The sequence below is a fragment of the Astatotilapia calliptera genome, chromosome 1 (genome assembly GCF_964374335.1).
Source record: "Astatotilapia calliptera chromosome 1, fAstCal68.1, whole genome shotgun sequence".
In the NCBI taxonomy this organism is placed as follows: Eukaryota; Metazoa; Chordata; class Actinopteri; order Cichliformes; family Cichlidae; genus Astatotilapia; species Astatotilapia calliptera.
The window spans coordinates 21,332,644-21,350,666 of NC_137422.1; the positions used below are offsets into that span (position 1 = coordinate 21,332,644).

At 39.2% G+C, this 18,023-nt stretch overlaps 2 protein-coding genes across 8 annotated transcripts in view; both read right to left on the reverse strand.

The window, feature by feature from the left end:
- Positions 1 to 90: 90 nt before the first annotated feature.
- On the reverse strand, positions 91 to 4,999 carry sinhcafl (SIN3-HDAC complex associated factor, like). 2 transcript variants are annotated; one of them, XM_026167695.2, is made up of 6 exons: positions 4,847 to 4,999; positions 3,573 to 3,734; positions 3,204 to 3,303; positions 3,003 to 3,117; positions 2,262 to 2,412; positions 91 to 2,154 (listed from the first exon to the last, which is right to left on the reverse strand). In XM_026167695.2, the coding sequence occupies exons 2-6, from the start codon at positions 3,698 to 3,700 to the stop codon at positions 1,977 to 1,979; spliced, it is 672 nt and encodes a 223-aa protein (XP_026023480.1). In that variant the 5' UTR covers positions 3,701 to 3,734; positions 4,847 to 4,999; the 3' UTR covers positions 91 to 1,976. The 2 variants fall into 2 exon arrangements, with proteins under 2 accessions (XP_026023480.1, XP_080154336.1); XM_080298210.1 differs by having other exon boundaries at positions 2,262 to 2,415.
- Positions 5,000 to 5,733: 734 nt separating this feature from the next.
- dennd5a (DENN/MADD domain containing 5A) overlaps positions 5,734 to 18,023 on the reverse strand; it is a 33,793-nt gene continuing 21,503 nt past the window's right edge. For 3 of the 6 annotated variants that reach the window (XM_026167596.2, XM_026167605.2, XM_026167587.2), the window contains 15 exons: positions 17,907 to 18,000; positions 17,610 to 17,714; positions 17,120 to 17,251; positions 16,695 to 16,847; positions 16,498 to 16,585; positions 16,320 to 16,407; positions 13,363 to 13,491; positions 12,743 to 12,864; positions 12,511 to 12,656; positions 9,778 to 9,896; positions 9,506 to 9,687; positions 9,170 to 9,252; positions 8,268 to 8,391; positions 7,765 to 7,933; positions 5,734 to 7,310 (listed from right to left, as the gene is read on the reverse strand). In XM_026167596.2, the coding sequence (XP_026023381.1) occupies positions 7,127 to 7,310; positions 7,765 to 7,933; positions 8,268 to 8,391; positions 9,170 to 9,252; positions 9,506 to 9,687; positions 9,778 to 9,896; positions 12,511 to 12,656; positions 12,743 to 12,864; positions 13,363 to 13,491; positions 16,320 to 16,407; positions 16,498 to 16,585; positions 16,695 to 16,847; positions 17,120 to 17,251; positions 17,610 to 17,714; positions 17,907 to 18,000 (1,918 nt within the window). In that variant the 3' untranslated portion in view covers positions 5,734 to 7,126. The remainder of the gene's footprint in view (positions 7,311 to 7,764; positions 7,934 to 8,267; positions 8,392 to 9,169; positions 9,253 to 9,505; positions 9,688 to 9,777; positions 9,897 to 12,510; positions 12,657 to 12,742; positions 12,865 to 13,362; positions 13,492 to 16,319; positions 16,408 to 16,497; positions 16,586 to 16,694; positions 16,848 to 17,119; positions 17,252 to 17,609; positions 17,715 to 17,906; positions 18,001 to 18,023) is intronic. The other 3 variants (XM_026167632.2, XM_026167622.2, XM_026167613.2) reach the window with 1 other exon arrangement.

The following is an 18,023-nucleotide window of genomic DNA, read 5'->3' on the forward strand; positions in this document are numbered from 1 at the left end:
TGCAAACAGCAAAGGGACCAAAAGCTCCATCAGCGTTAATGTAGCTCTTTTCCACCACCTGCTGGTGCAGAAAAATATGACATGCCGCTATTTTTTTTTCTATTTTTTTTTTATTGTAATACAGAACTACTTTGTGGTACAGTATAAAAAAACAAAACAAAACATACATTGCATGTTCAAAGGAAGCGCACGAAATTTCTGAAAGGCTCTACACCAATTATCTAAAAATTTCAGTTACAAAAGTTTTTGTAATAAATAAACATAAATTACATAAGAACCATAACGGAAAGATCAAATAATTCTTTAAGGCACATCTGATATCCCAAAATGTACCTCTTAAAAAATATGGCAACTCCCTAAGGACAAAAAAAAAAAGCTTATTTTCCAGCTTAAAAGGAAGCAGCATTTCTCCTTTTAATAAGAATCATAAACATGTTCAGCATTTAACAACCCTGCCGCAGAAGATAATATATTAAGCAACTTTACAGAGCATTGCCTGTCAATTCTTTTAGTTTGAGACCACTTATAATTATGTAAAAAAAAACAAAAAAAAGCAACCGTTATCACTGCAGTATTAATTTGAGACAGTATGGCAAAAAACTGCAATCTGAGCATTATTTTTGACATGACAAAGACAAGAATGATTGTGAGACAATGACTTAGGACAATTAGAAAAAAAATGCAACATTATTGCTAAAATAATGGATGCTTTTTACAAGCCAATTTTGGTTGAGCAAGGATCCATCGCTTTACACCTGAAGTAGCAAAAGCGACGGACGGCCCCAGAGCACTTCTCACATTCAAAACGTCTGCATAGTTTGAACTTTGACAGTCGCAGCCATGACAAACACATTTCATTAAAAGCAATTTTTTTGAATGGTGATAATGGGAGCTAAAATGTAAAGCAACTTCAAAAGATGAATCACACAGGAGGAGGAATGTTGCTGCTCACTGTTGTGTTTAGAGAAATGTATCTGATCAAAGAGATGTGAACAATGTGAACATGTGGTAAAAAAGCCCGTTCTTTTCTTCTTGTTGTTAAAGTACATGTTTTAACAATGTTGGGACACACAAAAGCATTTTCTTTTTTTTCTTTTTTAAACAGACGTAGTGGTTTTCTATTCCTGTTATTGTTTAAAAAAAAAAAAAAGTTTCGATGTTCCAACAGCCAAAATATTGTATTTACAAAATCCACTAAAAAACAAAATCAAAAAGCAACAAACAGGGATGTACTGCATGCATGGTCGAACCACATCTATCAGTTAATGTGCACACACTGCTGAACAAATTTAAAATGGAGTGTTTCAAACTTGTGGCATGCTAAAGCTGTATACATGTCCAAAGATTACGTGTTCTCATCTATATACACATATTAAAAGATCATTAAATCGATAAAGAACAGTTATACTAGTGATCCCCGGTGTCAGGAAAAAGCCATTTTTGTATTAAAAATAAAAAATAAAACAAAAATTCAAAGATTCATTTGCACTAATAGACAAAACATAGCAAAATGTTGAAGTCACGCCACTCACAAAAAAGCTGGTGTCTTTCATTTACACACAATTTGACAACTAATGAAAAACAAAACAATCCTGATATGTATAAAAAAGGTGACAAAGTATTTACAGAAGGATGATCATGTCATAAAAACAAAAATTATAATCCAGAGTCAAAAGCAGAGCTTTAGCAAAATTTGTCTCCTCATCCTATAAATAACACTAATGCCCTTAAGGTTTTTTTTCCCCATTTGTGCTTTCTATAAAAAAATAAAAAGGAAGGAAAGTAAGAAAAATCAATTCTTTACAAAAAATCTTAAAAAATACCTATATAAAAAGGAATATTACAAAGGAAAAAAGGTCTACATAACTGTCTATGGGAAAGAGGAGGAGCAGAAATGAGAGGTCTACCACTGGAGACAAATCCAGGTGGATGCCATGGATAACCCCAACAGGGAAATTCAACAACAACAATAGCATTCACCAGGTTTCTTTTATGTCTTCTGGGTGTTGTGTGTCCGGCAAGTGTGTGGCCACTTGCGTGGGCGATGTCAGTGTCTTCTGTTTTTTGGAACTGCAGCAGGGCTTGAAAAGCCGGGGATCAATAATCACCTCTCCAAACCGACCCTTGTAGACAATCCCACAGCACACCTTTTGTCTAAAAAGTTAAAAGGTGAAAAGTTACTTAAACAATGCTTAATCTTTTTTTCCGTTTTGAAAAAGATATAAATTTTTTTTCTTCAGTGTAGTCAACGAGTAGCTTGCCTTTTCCAGTAGGAACGGTCCAAGAAGGAGAAGATAGAGGGAGCTGAGCGTCTTTGCTTGGACTCTATGTCTGAGCCATCATCTGACTGGTTGCTGTAACTGGGAGACTGGGCAGGAGACACGCTGGAGGTCGTGCTGTGTGCATCAGAGTCTGCTTAGGAAAAGGGAATATATTAAATATTATCATATTTACATTTGTTTGGTAAGGTTCTGTTGAATTCTAAATATTTTAAGACAGTAATTTAACCGATCACTTATTTAGCAGAAAGTTGGCCACCATTTCTAAAACTGATCAAAACTTTTACACTTCATGGTTCAATGACTGTTTTTGACAGCAAGTCATCACTTTTTGGATTTTAGAGGAATGAATTTGCTTTTTTTGTCCTACTACACAGTTACACATGATTATATTATTATTATTAGTTTTTAAATAAAATTTGATCAGTGAATGACATTTATCCAGCACCCAAATTGGCAATTAATTCTAATTAACTTTCAGCCCTGAGATGAGCCTGAAGCTAAACAGCGTGCCCTAACCCAAACAGCCACCAGATGATGCTAGCAGTTGCTTTTAATTAGCCAGAGAAGACAAACATAACAAACCCAAGACTGATGGACAGTGAGAATGAGCTGCAGCTAAAGTGTTTAAAATCAGTTGTTTGAGGGCTAAGAAAAATGTATTCTGCATCTGTCAAGATTACTAAGAATAGATCACGGTTTAATGTTTTTAAAATGACTCACTCTGTCTCTTGAACTTGTGCAGCTTCTTTAGCTTGCTTTTCTTCTTCCCATCTCCATTTTTTATCTTCTTGGGTTTTGTCACCTTAAAGCCTGGACCTGCTCTTGCATCCACCACCTGAATTAGGTTAGACACAACAAGTCAGCAGTCCATTGAATAGGACAAATATGCACTAACAGTACCAATAAGTGGATATAACTTACATGGTTCCAATTTTTTTTGGAGCCAAGAGGCAGCTTTTTCCACCTTTTCACCAGTAAGACACAGGCGTTGCAGATGTCTCCAACACGATCCTCAGAGAGCCTTCAAAGAAAGAAAAAAAATACACACAAAAAAAAATAAATAAATACAATAAATAAATACAATAAATAAATAAAATAAATATATATATATATATATATATATATATATATATATATATATATATATATATATATATATACACACACACACACACACACACACACAAAAAAAAAAATACATGAGTCATTAATAAAGTATGCAAAAAAGAAAAAAAAACTCAAAAAAACGAATGCACAGATAATTCAATATGAATAAATGCGAGCTCTTACCCAAAACACAGCCTGAATGTCTCCTCATATCGACTGCTGTCTGTGAATCGAGAACTGGAGGACTTGGTCTTGCAGATGCAACAGCCTTCGTTACTCCTGTAGATCTTTGACTTGTGAAAGCCAAACATAGTCTATTTCTTGGTCGGTGTTAGGGTTAAAATCCTGAAAACGGAAGGAGGAATAAAAATATGAGCACACGATCGGTAATTGTCCCAGTCCCACCTTTTCTAAGCACCGTGGATGTCTGCAGACAGTTGTGCTTTCTACTGCTAAAAAGGGGCGGTCCCTACACGCGCACACATACAGATCTAGGAAAACCCGTCCACAACCTCACAATTATAATAAATCCTGCAAGAAATCACTTTTTTTAAACTAATCGAAACATAAAACTAATAGTGCGCAAACATCTGAAAATGCCCAACTACATTTGGCTAAAGCCGTAACGTTGAGGAATTTAAAGTCAAGTCACGGGAACACCAAAACACCAAAAAAACAAAACAAAAACAAGACAGCACGAACACTAAACGCACGCTATATCGCCATGTTATCGATCGTCTTATCACATAAAGAAGATCTGAGGATCATCCACGCGGATGCGGGTCCGAGTCGGGATCTTAAACTTTCAAGCACAGCTCGGTTAACGTGGGGACGTCACACGAGCAGCGTTTTACACTCGGTAGCAGGCATTAATACCACTTTTCCAAACATCACTGCATGGATTATATATTTTACTATCTAGCAAACGTTAACAAAGTGAGATTGCGAGCGATTACACGTTGTTTATCAGGAGATTGGTGTGCGCTGGGAATCCGAAACAAAAAGCGGGCTGTAAGCGGCGCTTTCTGAAGTGAACAAACAAAAAGCTACCGTGCTATTCGTTAAAATGCGCATCTCTAAATAAGTCATACTTATCAACTCATTGCATTTAGTGAATGTCACTGAAATTTTAACAAAATGCAAAAAGTTGCAACGAACACATCCTTCCCTTTAAATTCAAACTTTTGCCCGCTAGAGCGCCAAATATGGTTCATTGTTGTTAGCCCTTAGCATTCCAGCTAGCCTACTTCGCTACCAGCACCACGCCACGCTCTTGTTCACTTCCACGTTATCCCCATTGTCGAGACTGTTAGTCTTAAACGTTTGGCGCGTGACATATGGAAAAGCACACGTCAGGTCACCACTGCACCACATTACGGCTACTCTTCACGTACATAACGAATAAATAAAATCTCATAAATGTAATATCAGTGGAAGAGACATAAGACTGCACTTACCGAACAAAAACTTTGAATCTTCGCCGTGTTCCTTTCCCGCACTGCGCATGCTCTTACTACAACTGCATACAGCTGGTCATTAGAATACATTTGCATAAAAAACCGGAATGAAAACGCAGAGCTTACATGACCATATAAGGCGTGCAGCCGTTGGGTTTGAACCTGATTCCAACCAATCGCTGACCCCTTCGCGTACTCGCCGGAAGACATGAATTCTGGGAAGCGTAGTGAACAAGCGAGGCGTTGTGCCGTTGTTAGATGTGAACGGACTGTCTTGAAACTCAAAATCCCACAAGGCACATGGCCGAAGCCTTTAAAGAAAAACACCTCTTTGATATGGCGCGAAAGAGTTTGTTTACATTTTCTCAGCCGAGAAAAGGCATTCAGCGGAAATATGAATGTACAACAGCCATTTAAAAGCTATCAAATCAAGACTGCAGGACCTAAAAAGCTCATTCATCTAAATTATACATCTAAATATGCATTTAAGCTTCCCTTTATTGCACATTTTAGTTACTGTAAGCACTTTACTTGAATTCAGGGCAGTAAATAAATTCATTATAATTTAAAAAAAAAAAAAAAAATTATATATATATATATATATATATATATATATATATATATATATATATATATATATATATATATATATATATATATATATATATATATATATATATATATATATATAATTATCACTATTAGATTAATCAACAATCCTGTTAAATGTGCCATTTCATTTAAAAAAAAAAACAAAAAAAACAAAACCTAATTTCTAAAGCCCAAATTCATATATTTAAGTTTTTCTCTAGCAGCTTGTAAAACTCCAGAGCTCCTGGAGCAAATAATATAAATGTGTTAATGAAAAACAAAATCACCCATTTGAATGCATTACAGAGGCTTTATTCTTAATATATTTTTACACTGTACACTGCTGCTCACTTAGTAAACACTACATTACACCGCTATATCAATAAATGTACAACTGTATTGGAAAACAAAAATATATATCTCCCAAGATGCTTGTGTGTCGGGTCGTACACAGATGGGTACAACACAGTCATTCCAGACGTTGTTGGCACAGGTAAGAAGTCCATCACATATTCTGCACAGTAAAGTGAAATGTCTATAACGGAGGAGGGCCTGGGACCATCTCAAGACGCCCTGATATGGAGTTTACAGGGAGTTTAATTTCTCTTGTGGATATTGCATAGCAAGAAAACATGATGCGAAGGAAGAAAAATAAAAATCAGGAGACGACGGGGGGGGGGGGGGGGGGGGGACAGTCCTTTTGCTCCTCACATGGGAAGCAGGAGATCATTCCCATCACAGGAAGCCTACTCAGATAATCACAGTTTTTTATGTTTGCAGAAGACAACAGCAAATGTAGTGTAAGAGCTGTAATGATGGCAGGAGAAAGGGGCTGGTTGGAGGTGTTAGCATGAAGGTTGTAGTTGTGATCCAGGTCGCACAAAAAGCAGGGTCGAGCATCTCTTGGAGAACTTTGGGGTTACTTTTCTTAATCGCTGAATACAGGCTTAAAACCCCCCCCCCCACACACACACACACACACACACACACACACACACACACACACACACACACACACACACACACACACACACACACACACAACAAGGATCTTCATCTCTGCTGAAGGTGCTCCTTGTGAAAGATTTTGCATACTTGTACTTCTATCAGGGAAAGGCCTGAATGTAACAGCCCACGTGGTGAATCACCTAACGCTCTACAAACTTCCCTGTCATACACACACTTACAAAGCATACATCATTCACATCATTTGCTCTAAGCTCTGCGTTATGACATTGAACTCGGAGTTGATAACAGAGCAAGCAACTTGACCAATTTAACAAAATAATACTGTTTTTTTTTCCCCCCTCTGAAAATATATTAACAGTTTTGATCCCCCACTTTCCCTTAAATATAGCCGTCGCCAGCAGTTCACGATAACGGTGAAAATATTCAGTTTTCAGTAAAACATTATAGCACAAGTAGGTCAATAATGTGTAAATCATGGTTCGTAATAGAAAACATATTTTTAAACATCTAATGGCAACATCGTCAAGGATAAAAATAACAACATATCTGGAAAGGCTCATTGCACTTAATATATGGCAAATGTTAACAGTAGCTTTAATATAAGCCAGAAAGTCTCCTTTGTTCAAGCCTGTTCCTGCATATAAAAGGTTCAGTTATTCTTTTTAGTGGTCCCCAGTGATCGTCCTGGTCAAGTCCAGTGGGTGGGAAACTGGTTTGGCTTTAGATGCCAACACCTTTGACGAGTGAAGCCTCCAGGGTGATGTTGAACTCCTGCAGAGTCTGCAGTACTCTGATCAGAGCGTTTACCAGCGAGCGGTCCTTAATCAGTGCAGTGTCCTCATACATCTGAGAAGTGATCGGACAATCTGCGAGCAGAGCGATCCAGTGATGGAGCAAATGGTCCCTGACAAAAGATGACACATGTGGAGTTAACAGTGTAGCTTAACACGTGATGCAGTTTTCAATAAAAATCACAAGCTGTGGTGGAATAAAAGCAAACTACATTACACTATGCTTAAAACCTGACATCAGTGTATCAGCAAAGACTGTTTTATGTCTCGAGCTTCACTAAGAAGTTTTATTGCATCCACTTTGAACACTCAACTTCCTTTTTGTCCACAAGAATATTAACAGTGTTCTAAATGTTTATTGAGTCCTTTATTTAGTTTATGGACTTTTTCATCTCATCTTTTGTGCGGATGTTTTCTTTTAACGCTTATACACGCTAACAAGCCAAACTAACATAACCTCTCTAATTTTGGCACAGTCACATGTCGATGGGCCCAATTACTCTTATTAATTAATGTGTATTATCTCTTTTTAGATGAAACATTAGCAGCATACGTGGTCCTTCCTACCTTGCGCCCAGACAGACGAGCATTTGGAACTTCCCGTCCTTGCCGATGTTTCTGGGAGCGTTGTTGATGGCGCGCATGAAGCGGCAGAAGTGGCGCACTCTGGTTTGCCAGTTTTCATCCGGGGTCACCTCACGCTGCTCAGCACTTTCAAAGTAAACTTGTGCCTTTTCTGTGGTTTTTTTTTTTTTTTTGTAAAACAAAGGAGACCACTCAGTTAACAGTTTTTAACAGTATTTAAAACACACACTACACCTGAGAGGTAACAGCAAAACATTGGTCTACTTTAACAAAACAAAAAAAAAAAATGTGAGGCCTCTTTGAAATTAAAGCATTTTTCAATAGAGTAACAATCGATCAACATCAACAGACATTTCCAAAGTACTCGTACACCACAATGTACTTTGCAGATTACTGCAGTTGGTTGTTGTTCTTTATTGGGACACAGGCTTTTTACCGTTTGTCATTCAGTTATGCAGGATGCAAGTACAAGCTTGAGTCCTTACCCAAAAAGTCCCAGATGAAGACATTTTTAAAGAGTCGCGGTGATTTGAAACCGTGCTGGAAAACTTGCTCCAGAGCCCAGACGAGGCCGTACTCCCCACAGAGCAGGAGGGTCAGGCTGCCTCTCTGTGGAGAGAGCAAAAATACATGCATGCATTTAGAGCTCGTTTCAAGTTGCCTCAAAATTGCTGACTGTTTTTTCCTGAAAATGCCAATTTAATGGATCAGCTATCCCATTAAAATGCCAAACCACCTTCCAAATATGTTGCAGGAACAGACAATGGAAAGGATCATTACTCCACAGCTTTCTCTGTGGTCATATTTAAATGAATGAGAACTCCAAAACATTTAAATCATCATTAAACTAAGAGACCATATACACACACACACACACACACACACACAGTATAGTAGGACACACGGGAGAATACAAAGCAGACTTCAACGTTATTGTTCTGTTGGTGTGTTAAGGAGGTAGAGCAAAAGTGAAGGGGAATTCCCAGTAAAAAAAAATCCTTTGAAACTATAATGAATGACTTTTAAAGCCTGTAATCAGCAGCTAAGTTACAACACACTTTAAAAATCTTCAATTGCAGTTCTCCTTCTCCACCTGCCCGAGTATGTAATAATTATCAACATTCAAGTTCTATTTTAGTTCCTCCAGAAGAGGAAAATTAACAGACAGCACTCTAGGTCAAAATAATAATAATAAGCTAAATAAGATCATTAAAAAAAAACCAAAAAAAAACAGCACAAATCCCTCTTTTTTATATTTGAACTATAATACAGGCAGAACAGTTACTGAGGGGGGCTGGGGCCACCGGAGCAGACGGCTGCTTTTTTCCCCATTTGTGATGAATAATAGAAGTACATGTTTGGGCCTGTCTAGACTGCCGTCTCTCACCTCCTTCTCTGGCTTGTGGAAGTGCTTTACAATCCCATTGATGGCCTCTCCCACTCCCTCCTGGATCTGACCTGTGTTTAGCTCTGGATGAAAGAAGAAGAAGAAAAAAAAAAGTTCAACAAAGATACTGAGAGACAACACAAGCAGACACATGACGGTAACTCCCAATCCAGGTTTAAAACAATTTGTCGTTGTGTTTTCTCGTTCAGGCGTTTTTGGGTCGTTTCTTTTTTTTAAGGCAAGATTTTAATCATTAGCAGGTGAGGAACAGCTAAATCCCACATCAAAGGGTTTTTTTTTTTGTTCTTTGTAGAACAAAACGCTCTACAAACTCACTTGGTTTGCTGTTTGGCGAGATGGTAACAAATCTCCTAATCATTCCCGGGGACTGCTGCATGGGAGGTGTGCGGCACATCCGTTCATCGTTCTCCGAGCTGGGGGTCATCAGCTCTCCCACCAGGATCCTCTCCAGGCTGCCGTCATCCACGCCCTTCCCCAACCAGCGGCCGCACGGAAACCTGTGAGATGAGCACGCCGAGTCGATTTTTTGACAACCAACTGGCCAAATCGGTATCGGGTTCATTTTTCCACCAGGCGGTAATGCTTACTTGTAAGTGTGCCCCGTGATCTCGTTGCGGACCACAACACACTCCACCAGCCACTTCGCATAGAGCCCTGTGTTATCATGACCCATCTGCACTGTGGTGAGTTTGCCCAGGTTCTGGCACTGAGACAGAAGGACCCAGATTAATGTCAAACACCCAAAAAAAAAAAAAAAAAAAAAAAAAAATCACATTTAGACTACAGAGTTTCTAAGATAAGATACACAATCTTTTTTCCAGAAGACATGAAATTCCTGTGTTAGAGAAGCCAGAACATTAAATAGAATATATATCAAACCACTTTAAATAATCCAACATAACTCAATGATACACACTTTGTTAGCTACACCTGCAGAACTTCTTGTTAATGCAAATATCCAAGTATCATATGGCAGCAACTCAATGCTTTCAGGCAAGTAAACATGGTCAAGATGACCTGCTAAAGTTAAAACTGAGCATTAGAATTGGCTAAAAAGATGATTTAAGAGACTTCTGCTGGTCTGAGCATATCAGAAACTGATCTACTAGATGGGTTATTCTTAAACAACCCAAGGTTTAGAGCACAGGTCTGAAAAAGAGAGACTACTGAGTGAGCACCAGTTCTGTGGGTGAAAAAGCCTTATTGACCCCAGAGGTCAGAGGAGAATGGCCGGACGGATTTGAGGTGAGAAGGAGGAATTAATAAGTCATATAGTGATATTTTTACAACAAAGGTATGCAGACGAGTGATTTTTGGACGTACAACATGTCGAACTGTGAAGCAGATGGGCTCCAGCAGCAGAAGACAACAAAAGAATGGAAAAATGTTGCCTGGTCTGATGAGTCTTTTGCTGCAATATTCAAATAGTAGGGTCAGAATTCGACATGAGCAACATGAAAGCATGGATCCATCCAAACTTGTATCAGTGGTTCAGGCTGCTGGTGGTGGTATAATAGTTAGAAGGATATTTTCTATATTGACCCCGATACAAAGTGTGTACAGTGATCCCTCACTATAACACTGTTCACCTTTTGCGGCCTCGTCGTTTGGCAGATTTGTTTTTTTGTGTGCAATTTGCATGCTTTTTAATTTTTTTACAGCACATTTTTAATCAGTCTCCTCTGTGCCACGTCTCCTTTACAGTACAGAATGCGTTCAGCTTGTCAAATTTACATAAATCTTCGATCGCTAGCAGTGTTACTCTGAAGTGCTGTACTGTATGTTTGTAAGTGTTCTCCCCAACATACACAACAATGTCAATGAAACGTTTTGCACCGTCAAAGGCACCTGTGGTAGTGAGAGGTTTTACAGCCTTAAAACATCTATAATAATTTAAAAAAAATAAAGTTGGCTACTTCACAGATTTCACCTATCGCGGGTTATTTTTAGAACGTAACTCCCGCAATAAACAAGGGACCACTGTGTTGTAAAATGCACTTAAACTGACTACTCAAACGGCCTCCACAGTCACCAGATCTCAATCAAATATGGGGTGTGGTGGAACGAGAGATTCACATCAGAGATGTGCAGCTGACTAATCCGCAGCAACCGTGTGATGCTATCATGTCATAATGGAGGAAAATCTCTGAGGAATGTTTTAGCACCTTGTTGAATTTATACCATGAAGATTAAAGACAGTCTTGCAGACAAAAGGGCGTTCGACTAGTACTAGGCAAGGTGTGACTACAATACAGGAGGTTAAGTAAAATTTTAAATAAAAAAGCTGAATATAATACAATAAAGTAAATAAGCTTAAAAATATAAATAAAGAAAAATCAATCAGAATAAAAATCGCTTGCTAAATATAATAAAAACCAGCACAGCAAATGTCAGGTGGCATTAAAGTGACTGAGTATACAGAGAGTGTAAAGTGTAGTACACAGTGCAGGGTTGAAATATAGCTAACGAGATGAGAGAGCAGATAATTCTTTGCTAGAAAAACGTGTTGCATGTGAAGAGTCATTGCACGAGGTATGAAATATTTCCTGTGTCTATCTTTATTGAAGTGGAGCTGAACAACTCTGTGTTTACATCTCTGGCTTCTTTGCACAGTTGGAGGAGAAACGTTTGAAACAAAAACACCATTTCACCAAAACAGTGTGGCAGAGAAAACAATGGCAGTCAAATTGTTACCTATGCAACTCATCCAGCAGCACAACTGATTGATTTTAGCATGAAGTGCTGTGAAACTGGACATTTTTCCTAGAGTAAGCAATTTAAATCAGAAGTCTCAGAGTTTGTGTGCCCAGGGGTCTTTCATCAGGGAGAGTTTCTAGGGACTCATCATTGTAATCCAGATAAAGCTGGTTTGCCTTTGAGTCACATGCTTGCTGCCAATTACTCAGGCCACACAGCACTTAGAACAGTTTGGGAGAAATTACATTTGATGAGTTATTTATGACAGATGGTCAGCTTCTACTAGAGAGAGCAATAACTGTTTTATTAGTGCAGTTCACATTTGTATACATGCACTTTTTAATGATAGACCACTGTTTTATTATATTATAAGTGGATTACTTTGTGGACCCTTCAGCTATTGCTTGCAGATATCAGCTGATATCAAGTCCCTGGGGTCCAAATTTGATAACCATCGATTTAGATAATATGGTTAGTAACAGAGTTATATTTCTTTCCATCTGTGCTGCTTTCTTCCCTAATTGCAACACTTACTTTTTTGCAAATTTACATACTATATTATCCAATTAAGAACCCAGTTGTAATGCAGTGGAATTGGCCTTTATAGGAGAATTAATACCAACCTCAAAAGTAATCTCCAGAGTATTTCTGGGGACCTGCAGGACTCCGGTCTCCGCCAGCTCACCAGAAACACACACCCAAGGGTTGGCTGTGAACATGGAGCCACCCAACTTCTTACTCGGAACAACCACCACGTGGTAGGGGATCACTGAGAGGCAGAGGGAAAACAAAGGTTACACAATGAACTGAAATCCATAAAAGCTGGTTGTTCATGGAGTACAGGGTCAGGCTCACTGATGGTTGTGAAGACGTTGGTGAAACAGAAGTAATCCACAGCATTAAAGGACAGGAGGTGGTAAAGAAATTGCTCCTTCTCATCGTCACAGCGCAGGAAGGCGTAGCGCTTGTATAGTTTCCTAAAAAGAAGAAGATTGTTAGAGAAATTAAATAATTTCTGCTACGATTACAATTAAAAGATAATAATGCCTTGGTATATACAAGCACAAGACATGATCATTTTTGAGGTAACTGTTTAGCATTAGGTGAAATAAATACCACTGTAAGGTCAATAAAAGGCAGACAGAAATCCCCTGACCCACTTTAGTACTCGGATATCAATTATGAAGAAAACTGTGAATTATTTATGTAGAGGGGAACTATAGCATGATGCTCTGAAATTTCAAGAGACTTAATGCATTATAAATGGTTAGATCACATCTTCATTTCATATGACACAGACATTGCTTCACAAAACAAAGAAAGAAGGTCAGATGAGCACACACAGCAGGGAGAAAAACAAATCCAAAGATCTTTAATCTGCATCAGCGTGACTTATTGCAGTTGTTCTGACAAATAGTGACCCTGCGATAAATGGAAGCACATATAAACTCTGCTGTTTGTGTCCTTTTGCTCACTTTGTAAGCTCGTGATCTGAAAGCAGCTGCTTCAGGTGTCTGGAAAGGAGCTTCTTCTCCATAGAGAGACGAACCCAGGCTCGGGCCTTGCCCACATCTGTCTTAATCTCGCTTATGTTCTGAATGTGCCTGCAAATAAAAAATAACAACAGATTTAGAGATTAGAGGGAGGAAGAACTGATGCTAGATATCAGACATAGAAAAATTTGATTCCTGCAGTGTCACAGAAGTGCAAGGATAGGCAATACTTCAACATATTATCAACAATTTCCAGTCAATTTTATTCATATAGAACCAAATCACAACAGAAGTCTCCTCAAGGTGCTTTATATTGTAAGATAAATACCTTACAACAATACAGAGAAAGCCCCAACCATCAAACAATCCCAATGAACAAACACTTTGAGGACAGTGGGAAGAAAGAACTCCCTTTTAACAGGAAAAAACCTCCAGCAGAACCTGGCACAGGGAAGGGCAGCCATCTGCCGTGACAGGTTTGGAGTGAGAGGACGAAGAGAGCCAGAGATGAATAATAATTCATGATTAAATGCAGAGTGGCGTGTAAGCACATAAAGAGTGAAGAAGAACTAAAAGTCTGATATCTGACATGAATATATCTTGTTTGCTCTCAGTGGAACAACCAAGGTGATATGAATGGATTTATACAGGTGAACACACAAGTGTGTTGTCTAAATTTAACTGTGTAAACTTAAATTAATTTCCGCCAATCTGGAAACCAAGCTGCCATCGCCTGATGATTTACTGTCTGGGGGCAATGGACAAATGTTTCCAGGCTCCTGGTGTAGCTACATATTTTCCAGATAAGAGATACTTTATATCAGGCCGAAGACCTCCTGCTCAGTCCAATCATGTTTCCAGTCATTTCTTTATAAGAAGACTTTTTTTTTAAGTGAATAGAAAGCTAAATAGCTAATACACAAAAATGCATTCTTGCTCTCTGTACAGACCTTTTGATTGTATGTAGCCAAAGTTCACACTCACGTAGTTGTTGCACATTTATATGCAGAATCTTCTTAAAGAGATTCAGATTCAACAATTCAACTCAAAGAAGGAAGCAGATATAAACAAATGTTGATGTTTAAAAAGCTTCAGCACCCTAAAAGAATATTAATCTATCAACATTGTAAGAAACTGACAAATGAAAAGGCTGTATTAATTAACTAAAAAAATAAAATTTGAAAAAATTTCAGCATTGCCTTTCCCAGTCTGACAGATAATTAAATACAAAGTGTCCTGAGATGCTGTGACCTGGCTCTGTGTAAATAAAACTGTAACTGATGCTGTTACACACAGACCAAAGTCTGTCTCTGTTCGCCCCATGTGATGTTTCCGCCGTGGCCATCTCGCCCCCGCGCCATCGCTCCGAGCCACTATCACGTCTCTGACGTCCAGACACATTTCCTTCCACTCCACCTGTGCCATACGCGCTTCTTCTCCACCTTCCATCCCCCTCCCCGTCTCCACCCTCCACGCCCAATCACGTCAAGTAACCCAGTTTTCTGTGCTCGTTATCGCCATAGCAACAGTGGGAAACACCTACTACATGAAATGTTATTATTAAACGCACTGCAACACACGCGAAGCTTTAAAAATGTGAGATTAACTCCCTGTTAGGATTAAATGAAGTATTATGATGGTGGTTGCCTCTTTGCCACCGTGTCTGTGACTGTGCCGTCAGACGTTTACGTGAATGCGGAGGAGGCTCCATCCACCAGTGCGGAGTCGAGCTGCATGTTTGTGCCCCAAGTTGACCCCTCCTCTCCTTTCCACTCAGTCAGACTGGCGGGAGGTCTGGTAATTAGGCTGGAAGTAACACGCTGTTACACATACACACACACTTACGCTGTGTCGTCTTCAAACAACGCAACCCCAGACTCCTCAACCCTGGCTGGTTATGGTGGGTAAACATGACGAAAGTGATGCAGACACACACATACATGCATGTTGAAGTATGTAGATATAGAGCTGTCGATGATGTTAAAACTCTTGGTTTTTAAAAAGAATAGACCAGATGACAACATTTTGATCAAATTGGGGCAACAAGGCTGGCCTGAGGGTCTGGGATGGTGATCAGTGAGGGTTTTTCTGTATGTCGTGTCCTCTCTCCATCTATGCAGTCGCATATCTCACGGGCTCCACAAAGGTGAAACTGCTTTTTGTATAACACGACTACTACGGACAAAATACTCACCTTTATGCCTTTTTTGTTTTTAATATGAGAGTCTACACATGTATATATGAACTGTATAATTATGTGGGATGCATATTTATAGGTTATTTTATTTAATTTTGTACTTTATTTGAATTTTTCTGTACTGCCTTTTTCTGGACCTTTGCAATCCTGGATTTTTCTAACAGCTTACAAATTATCTTTATTTTGTTATTATTATCATTAACTAAAACATACAGTTATAATATGCATAGCAGAGGTGGATCTGGATGTTCAGTGCAATGGTAGGAATTAAAAAATAAATAAATAAATTCTGATTAGAAAAATAACATCACAGCATTTAAGCAGAATTACTTCATGCTTTTGTTTATATCGTAAAAGTCATAAGAAAATCCTTCTCTAAATATAAATGCTATTATATTAAACTAATGGTATTCCTGCAAATACTGCTGGTTTTATAGTATTTTGTTTGGAGAGACTATAGTAATAATGTAACCCCACAGTGAAATCTGCAAGTTTTATGTGTGTCTTATTTCAGGATATTGGAATTTTGTACGCATGAGGATACACAGGATCAGCCCAGATTATTATGATAGGGATATAATAACAATATTGCGTTCAATGGTCTACCACAGGGGGGCAGTATCAGTCTAAAATACATTGGTCTGAAGGTGCCCATTTCCAGAACATCTTTGAGTACTTTGAGCATGAAATGATTTCCTCTTTTATTCCTTCGCTGAGGTGCACATTTCTGCAGATGCCTCACCTCATGTCCTGGATCAGGGAGATTTTCAGGGGAGGCATAACCGATCCGCCGCCGTCAGATTTACGTCTCTCGGTGTCATGAATGAACCCTGGAGTAAAAGAAAGAAGCGTAACTGAAGCAGAAGCCATCGGTTTGTTAAATGACTGCGATCATCAGCCGAAAGGATTTTTGTTCTTACCTGGAGGCCCTAAACTACCTGGGGTTGCATTTTTCTTCTCTTTGCTGTCCTGGTAGTGCAGCAGGTGGGACCACAAGGCAGATTTACCCTTAAAAGAAAGAGAGAAAACCGGCATTAGTGCTACACATCCCCCGAGAGCACTGTATGTTAAAACGGGTGTGCATGCTGACTGCAGTCATTTCTTTTTCTTTCCTGACCTGTTTAACCTGCAGCCCGTGGCTCCAGATCCTCTCCAGCAGGTCACAGAGACTTGCAATCAGGGTGTTTTCCTCAACACCGGTAATGCTGACTTCTCCGTGGCCCAACTCCACAGCCTCACGCCCCATCTTCTCTACCAGCATACGTTTGGTCTGCAGAGAGACAACAATTCAAACCTAATATTTGTTTCTGAGAAGCCGAAAGAAATACCTTAAAAACAGACGATTCGTGTAGGTAGAAAATGCTTTTTTTGGGGGGTTTTTATGTTTTGAAAATTGGTCATAACTCTAAATAACACTGCATTAACAGCATTTAAAGAGCGTTAAAGTAGCCAAAGAGAGCTTCATCCCAACCTTCAATCATAACTGAGTTTTATACGTGATGAGTTTTAATCTGTGAAACCAAAAACTGGTGATAGGCAAACCTTGTTCCTGCACTCCTTTAGCAATCCTTCAACAAATTTCCAGTTAGTCTGAGCGATGACAGACGGTGACAGGTTGGACAGTTTAGGCTGTCTGATGGTTGTGCCCAAGTTTCTGGCTTCCTGGATGTATTTCTGATGAAAGAGAGAGGATTTAGTTAGAGAGTACAATAACGTGTGCTCATGTCACTATATCTACAACAAACAGCTCTGTGGTTAGACAGAGCTGGTGTCGCTCTGTATGGGAATATTAAATCGAAGCGCGTCCTACAGTTTAAACTACAAGGATCAAGATAGGTCACAATTTTGGAGAAAACTGATAAAATGAAGCTGCATTTTAATTACATCACTGCTTATCAGTTCCACCTCCTAAACCCACACCTGACACACACAAAAGTAACACTGATACTCAAACAAAGCTCAGCTGCTGTACGTGGAGGAAAAGACCACATGCGTGGACAGGTACTGCGCTCTACGGACAACCAACACATACCACGTCCACAGTCACCGACTTTAGACAGGGCTTGAAGGACTGCGAGAGCCAGTAGTAGTCAAGAAACAGCAGGAGCTGGAGCTCCGGAAACAAACACTCTACATGCTGCGAGTGTGAGGGCGTGAGTGTAAGGCAAGCAGAAAAAGAAAAGAAATGAAATGTGTGAGAACAGGTGTAAGAGCAGACATTGATGGGAAGAGCAAACAGACAAGAGATCATGCAAAATGACATCAAAGCTCAAGCAGTCCATCTGTGTGAAGGAGCTGATGAAAGAAAACACTGTGGGGGCGCTCTCACCTCTCTCTGGTCATTGTCTAAATAAAGGTGCTCAGCGTGCTGCTTCTGCCGATCCCTCCTCCTCCACTGAGCCGGAGCGCTCCTCTTGGCCCATCTGTAACACAGAAAAAGAAACAA

Coding starts and splice junctions, on each gene's coding strand:
- sinhcafl (XM_080298210.1), bottom strand. CDS start 3,700: ATGTTTGGCTTTCACAAGTCAAAGATCTACAGGAGTAACGAAGGCTGT. Junction 3,304..3,572: donor ACATTCAGGCTGTGTTTTGG/GTAAGAGCTCGC, acceptor CTTTCTTTGAAG/GCTCTCTGAGGATCGTGTTG. Junction 3,118..3,203: donor CCAAAAAAAATTGGAACCAT/GTAAGTTATATC, acceptor AACCTAATTCAG/GTGGTGGATGCAAGAGCAGG.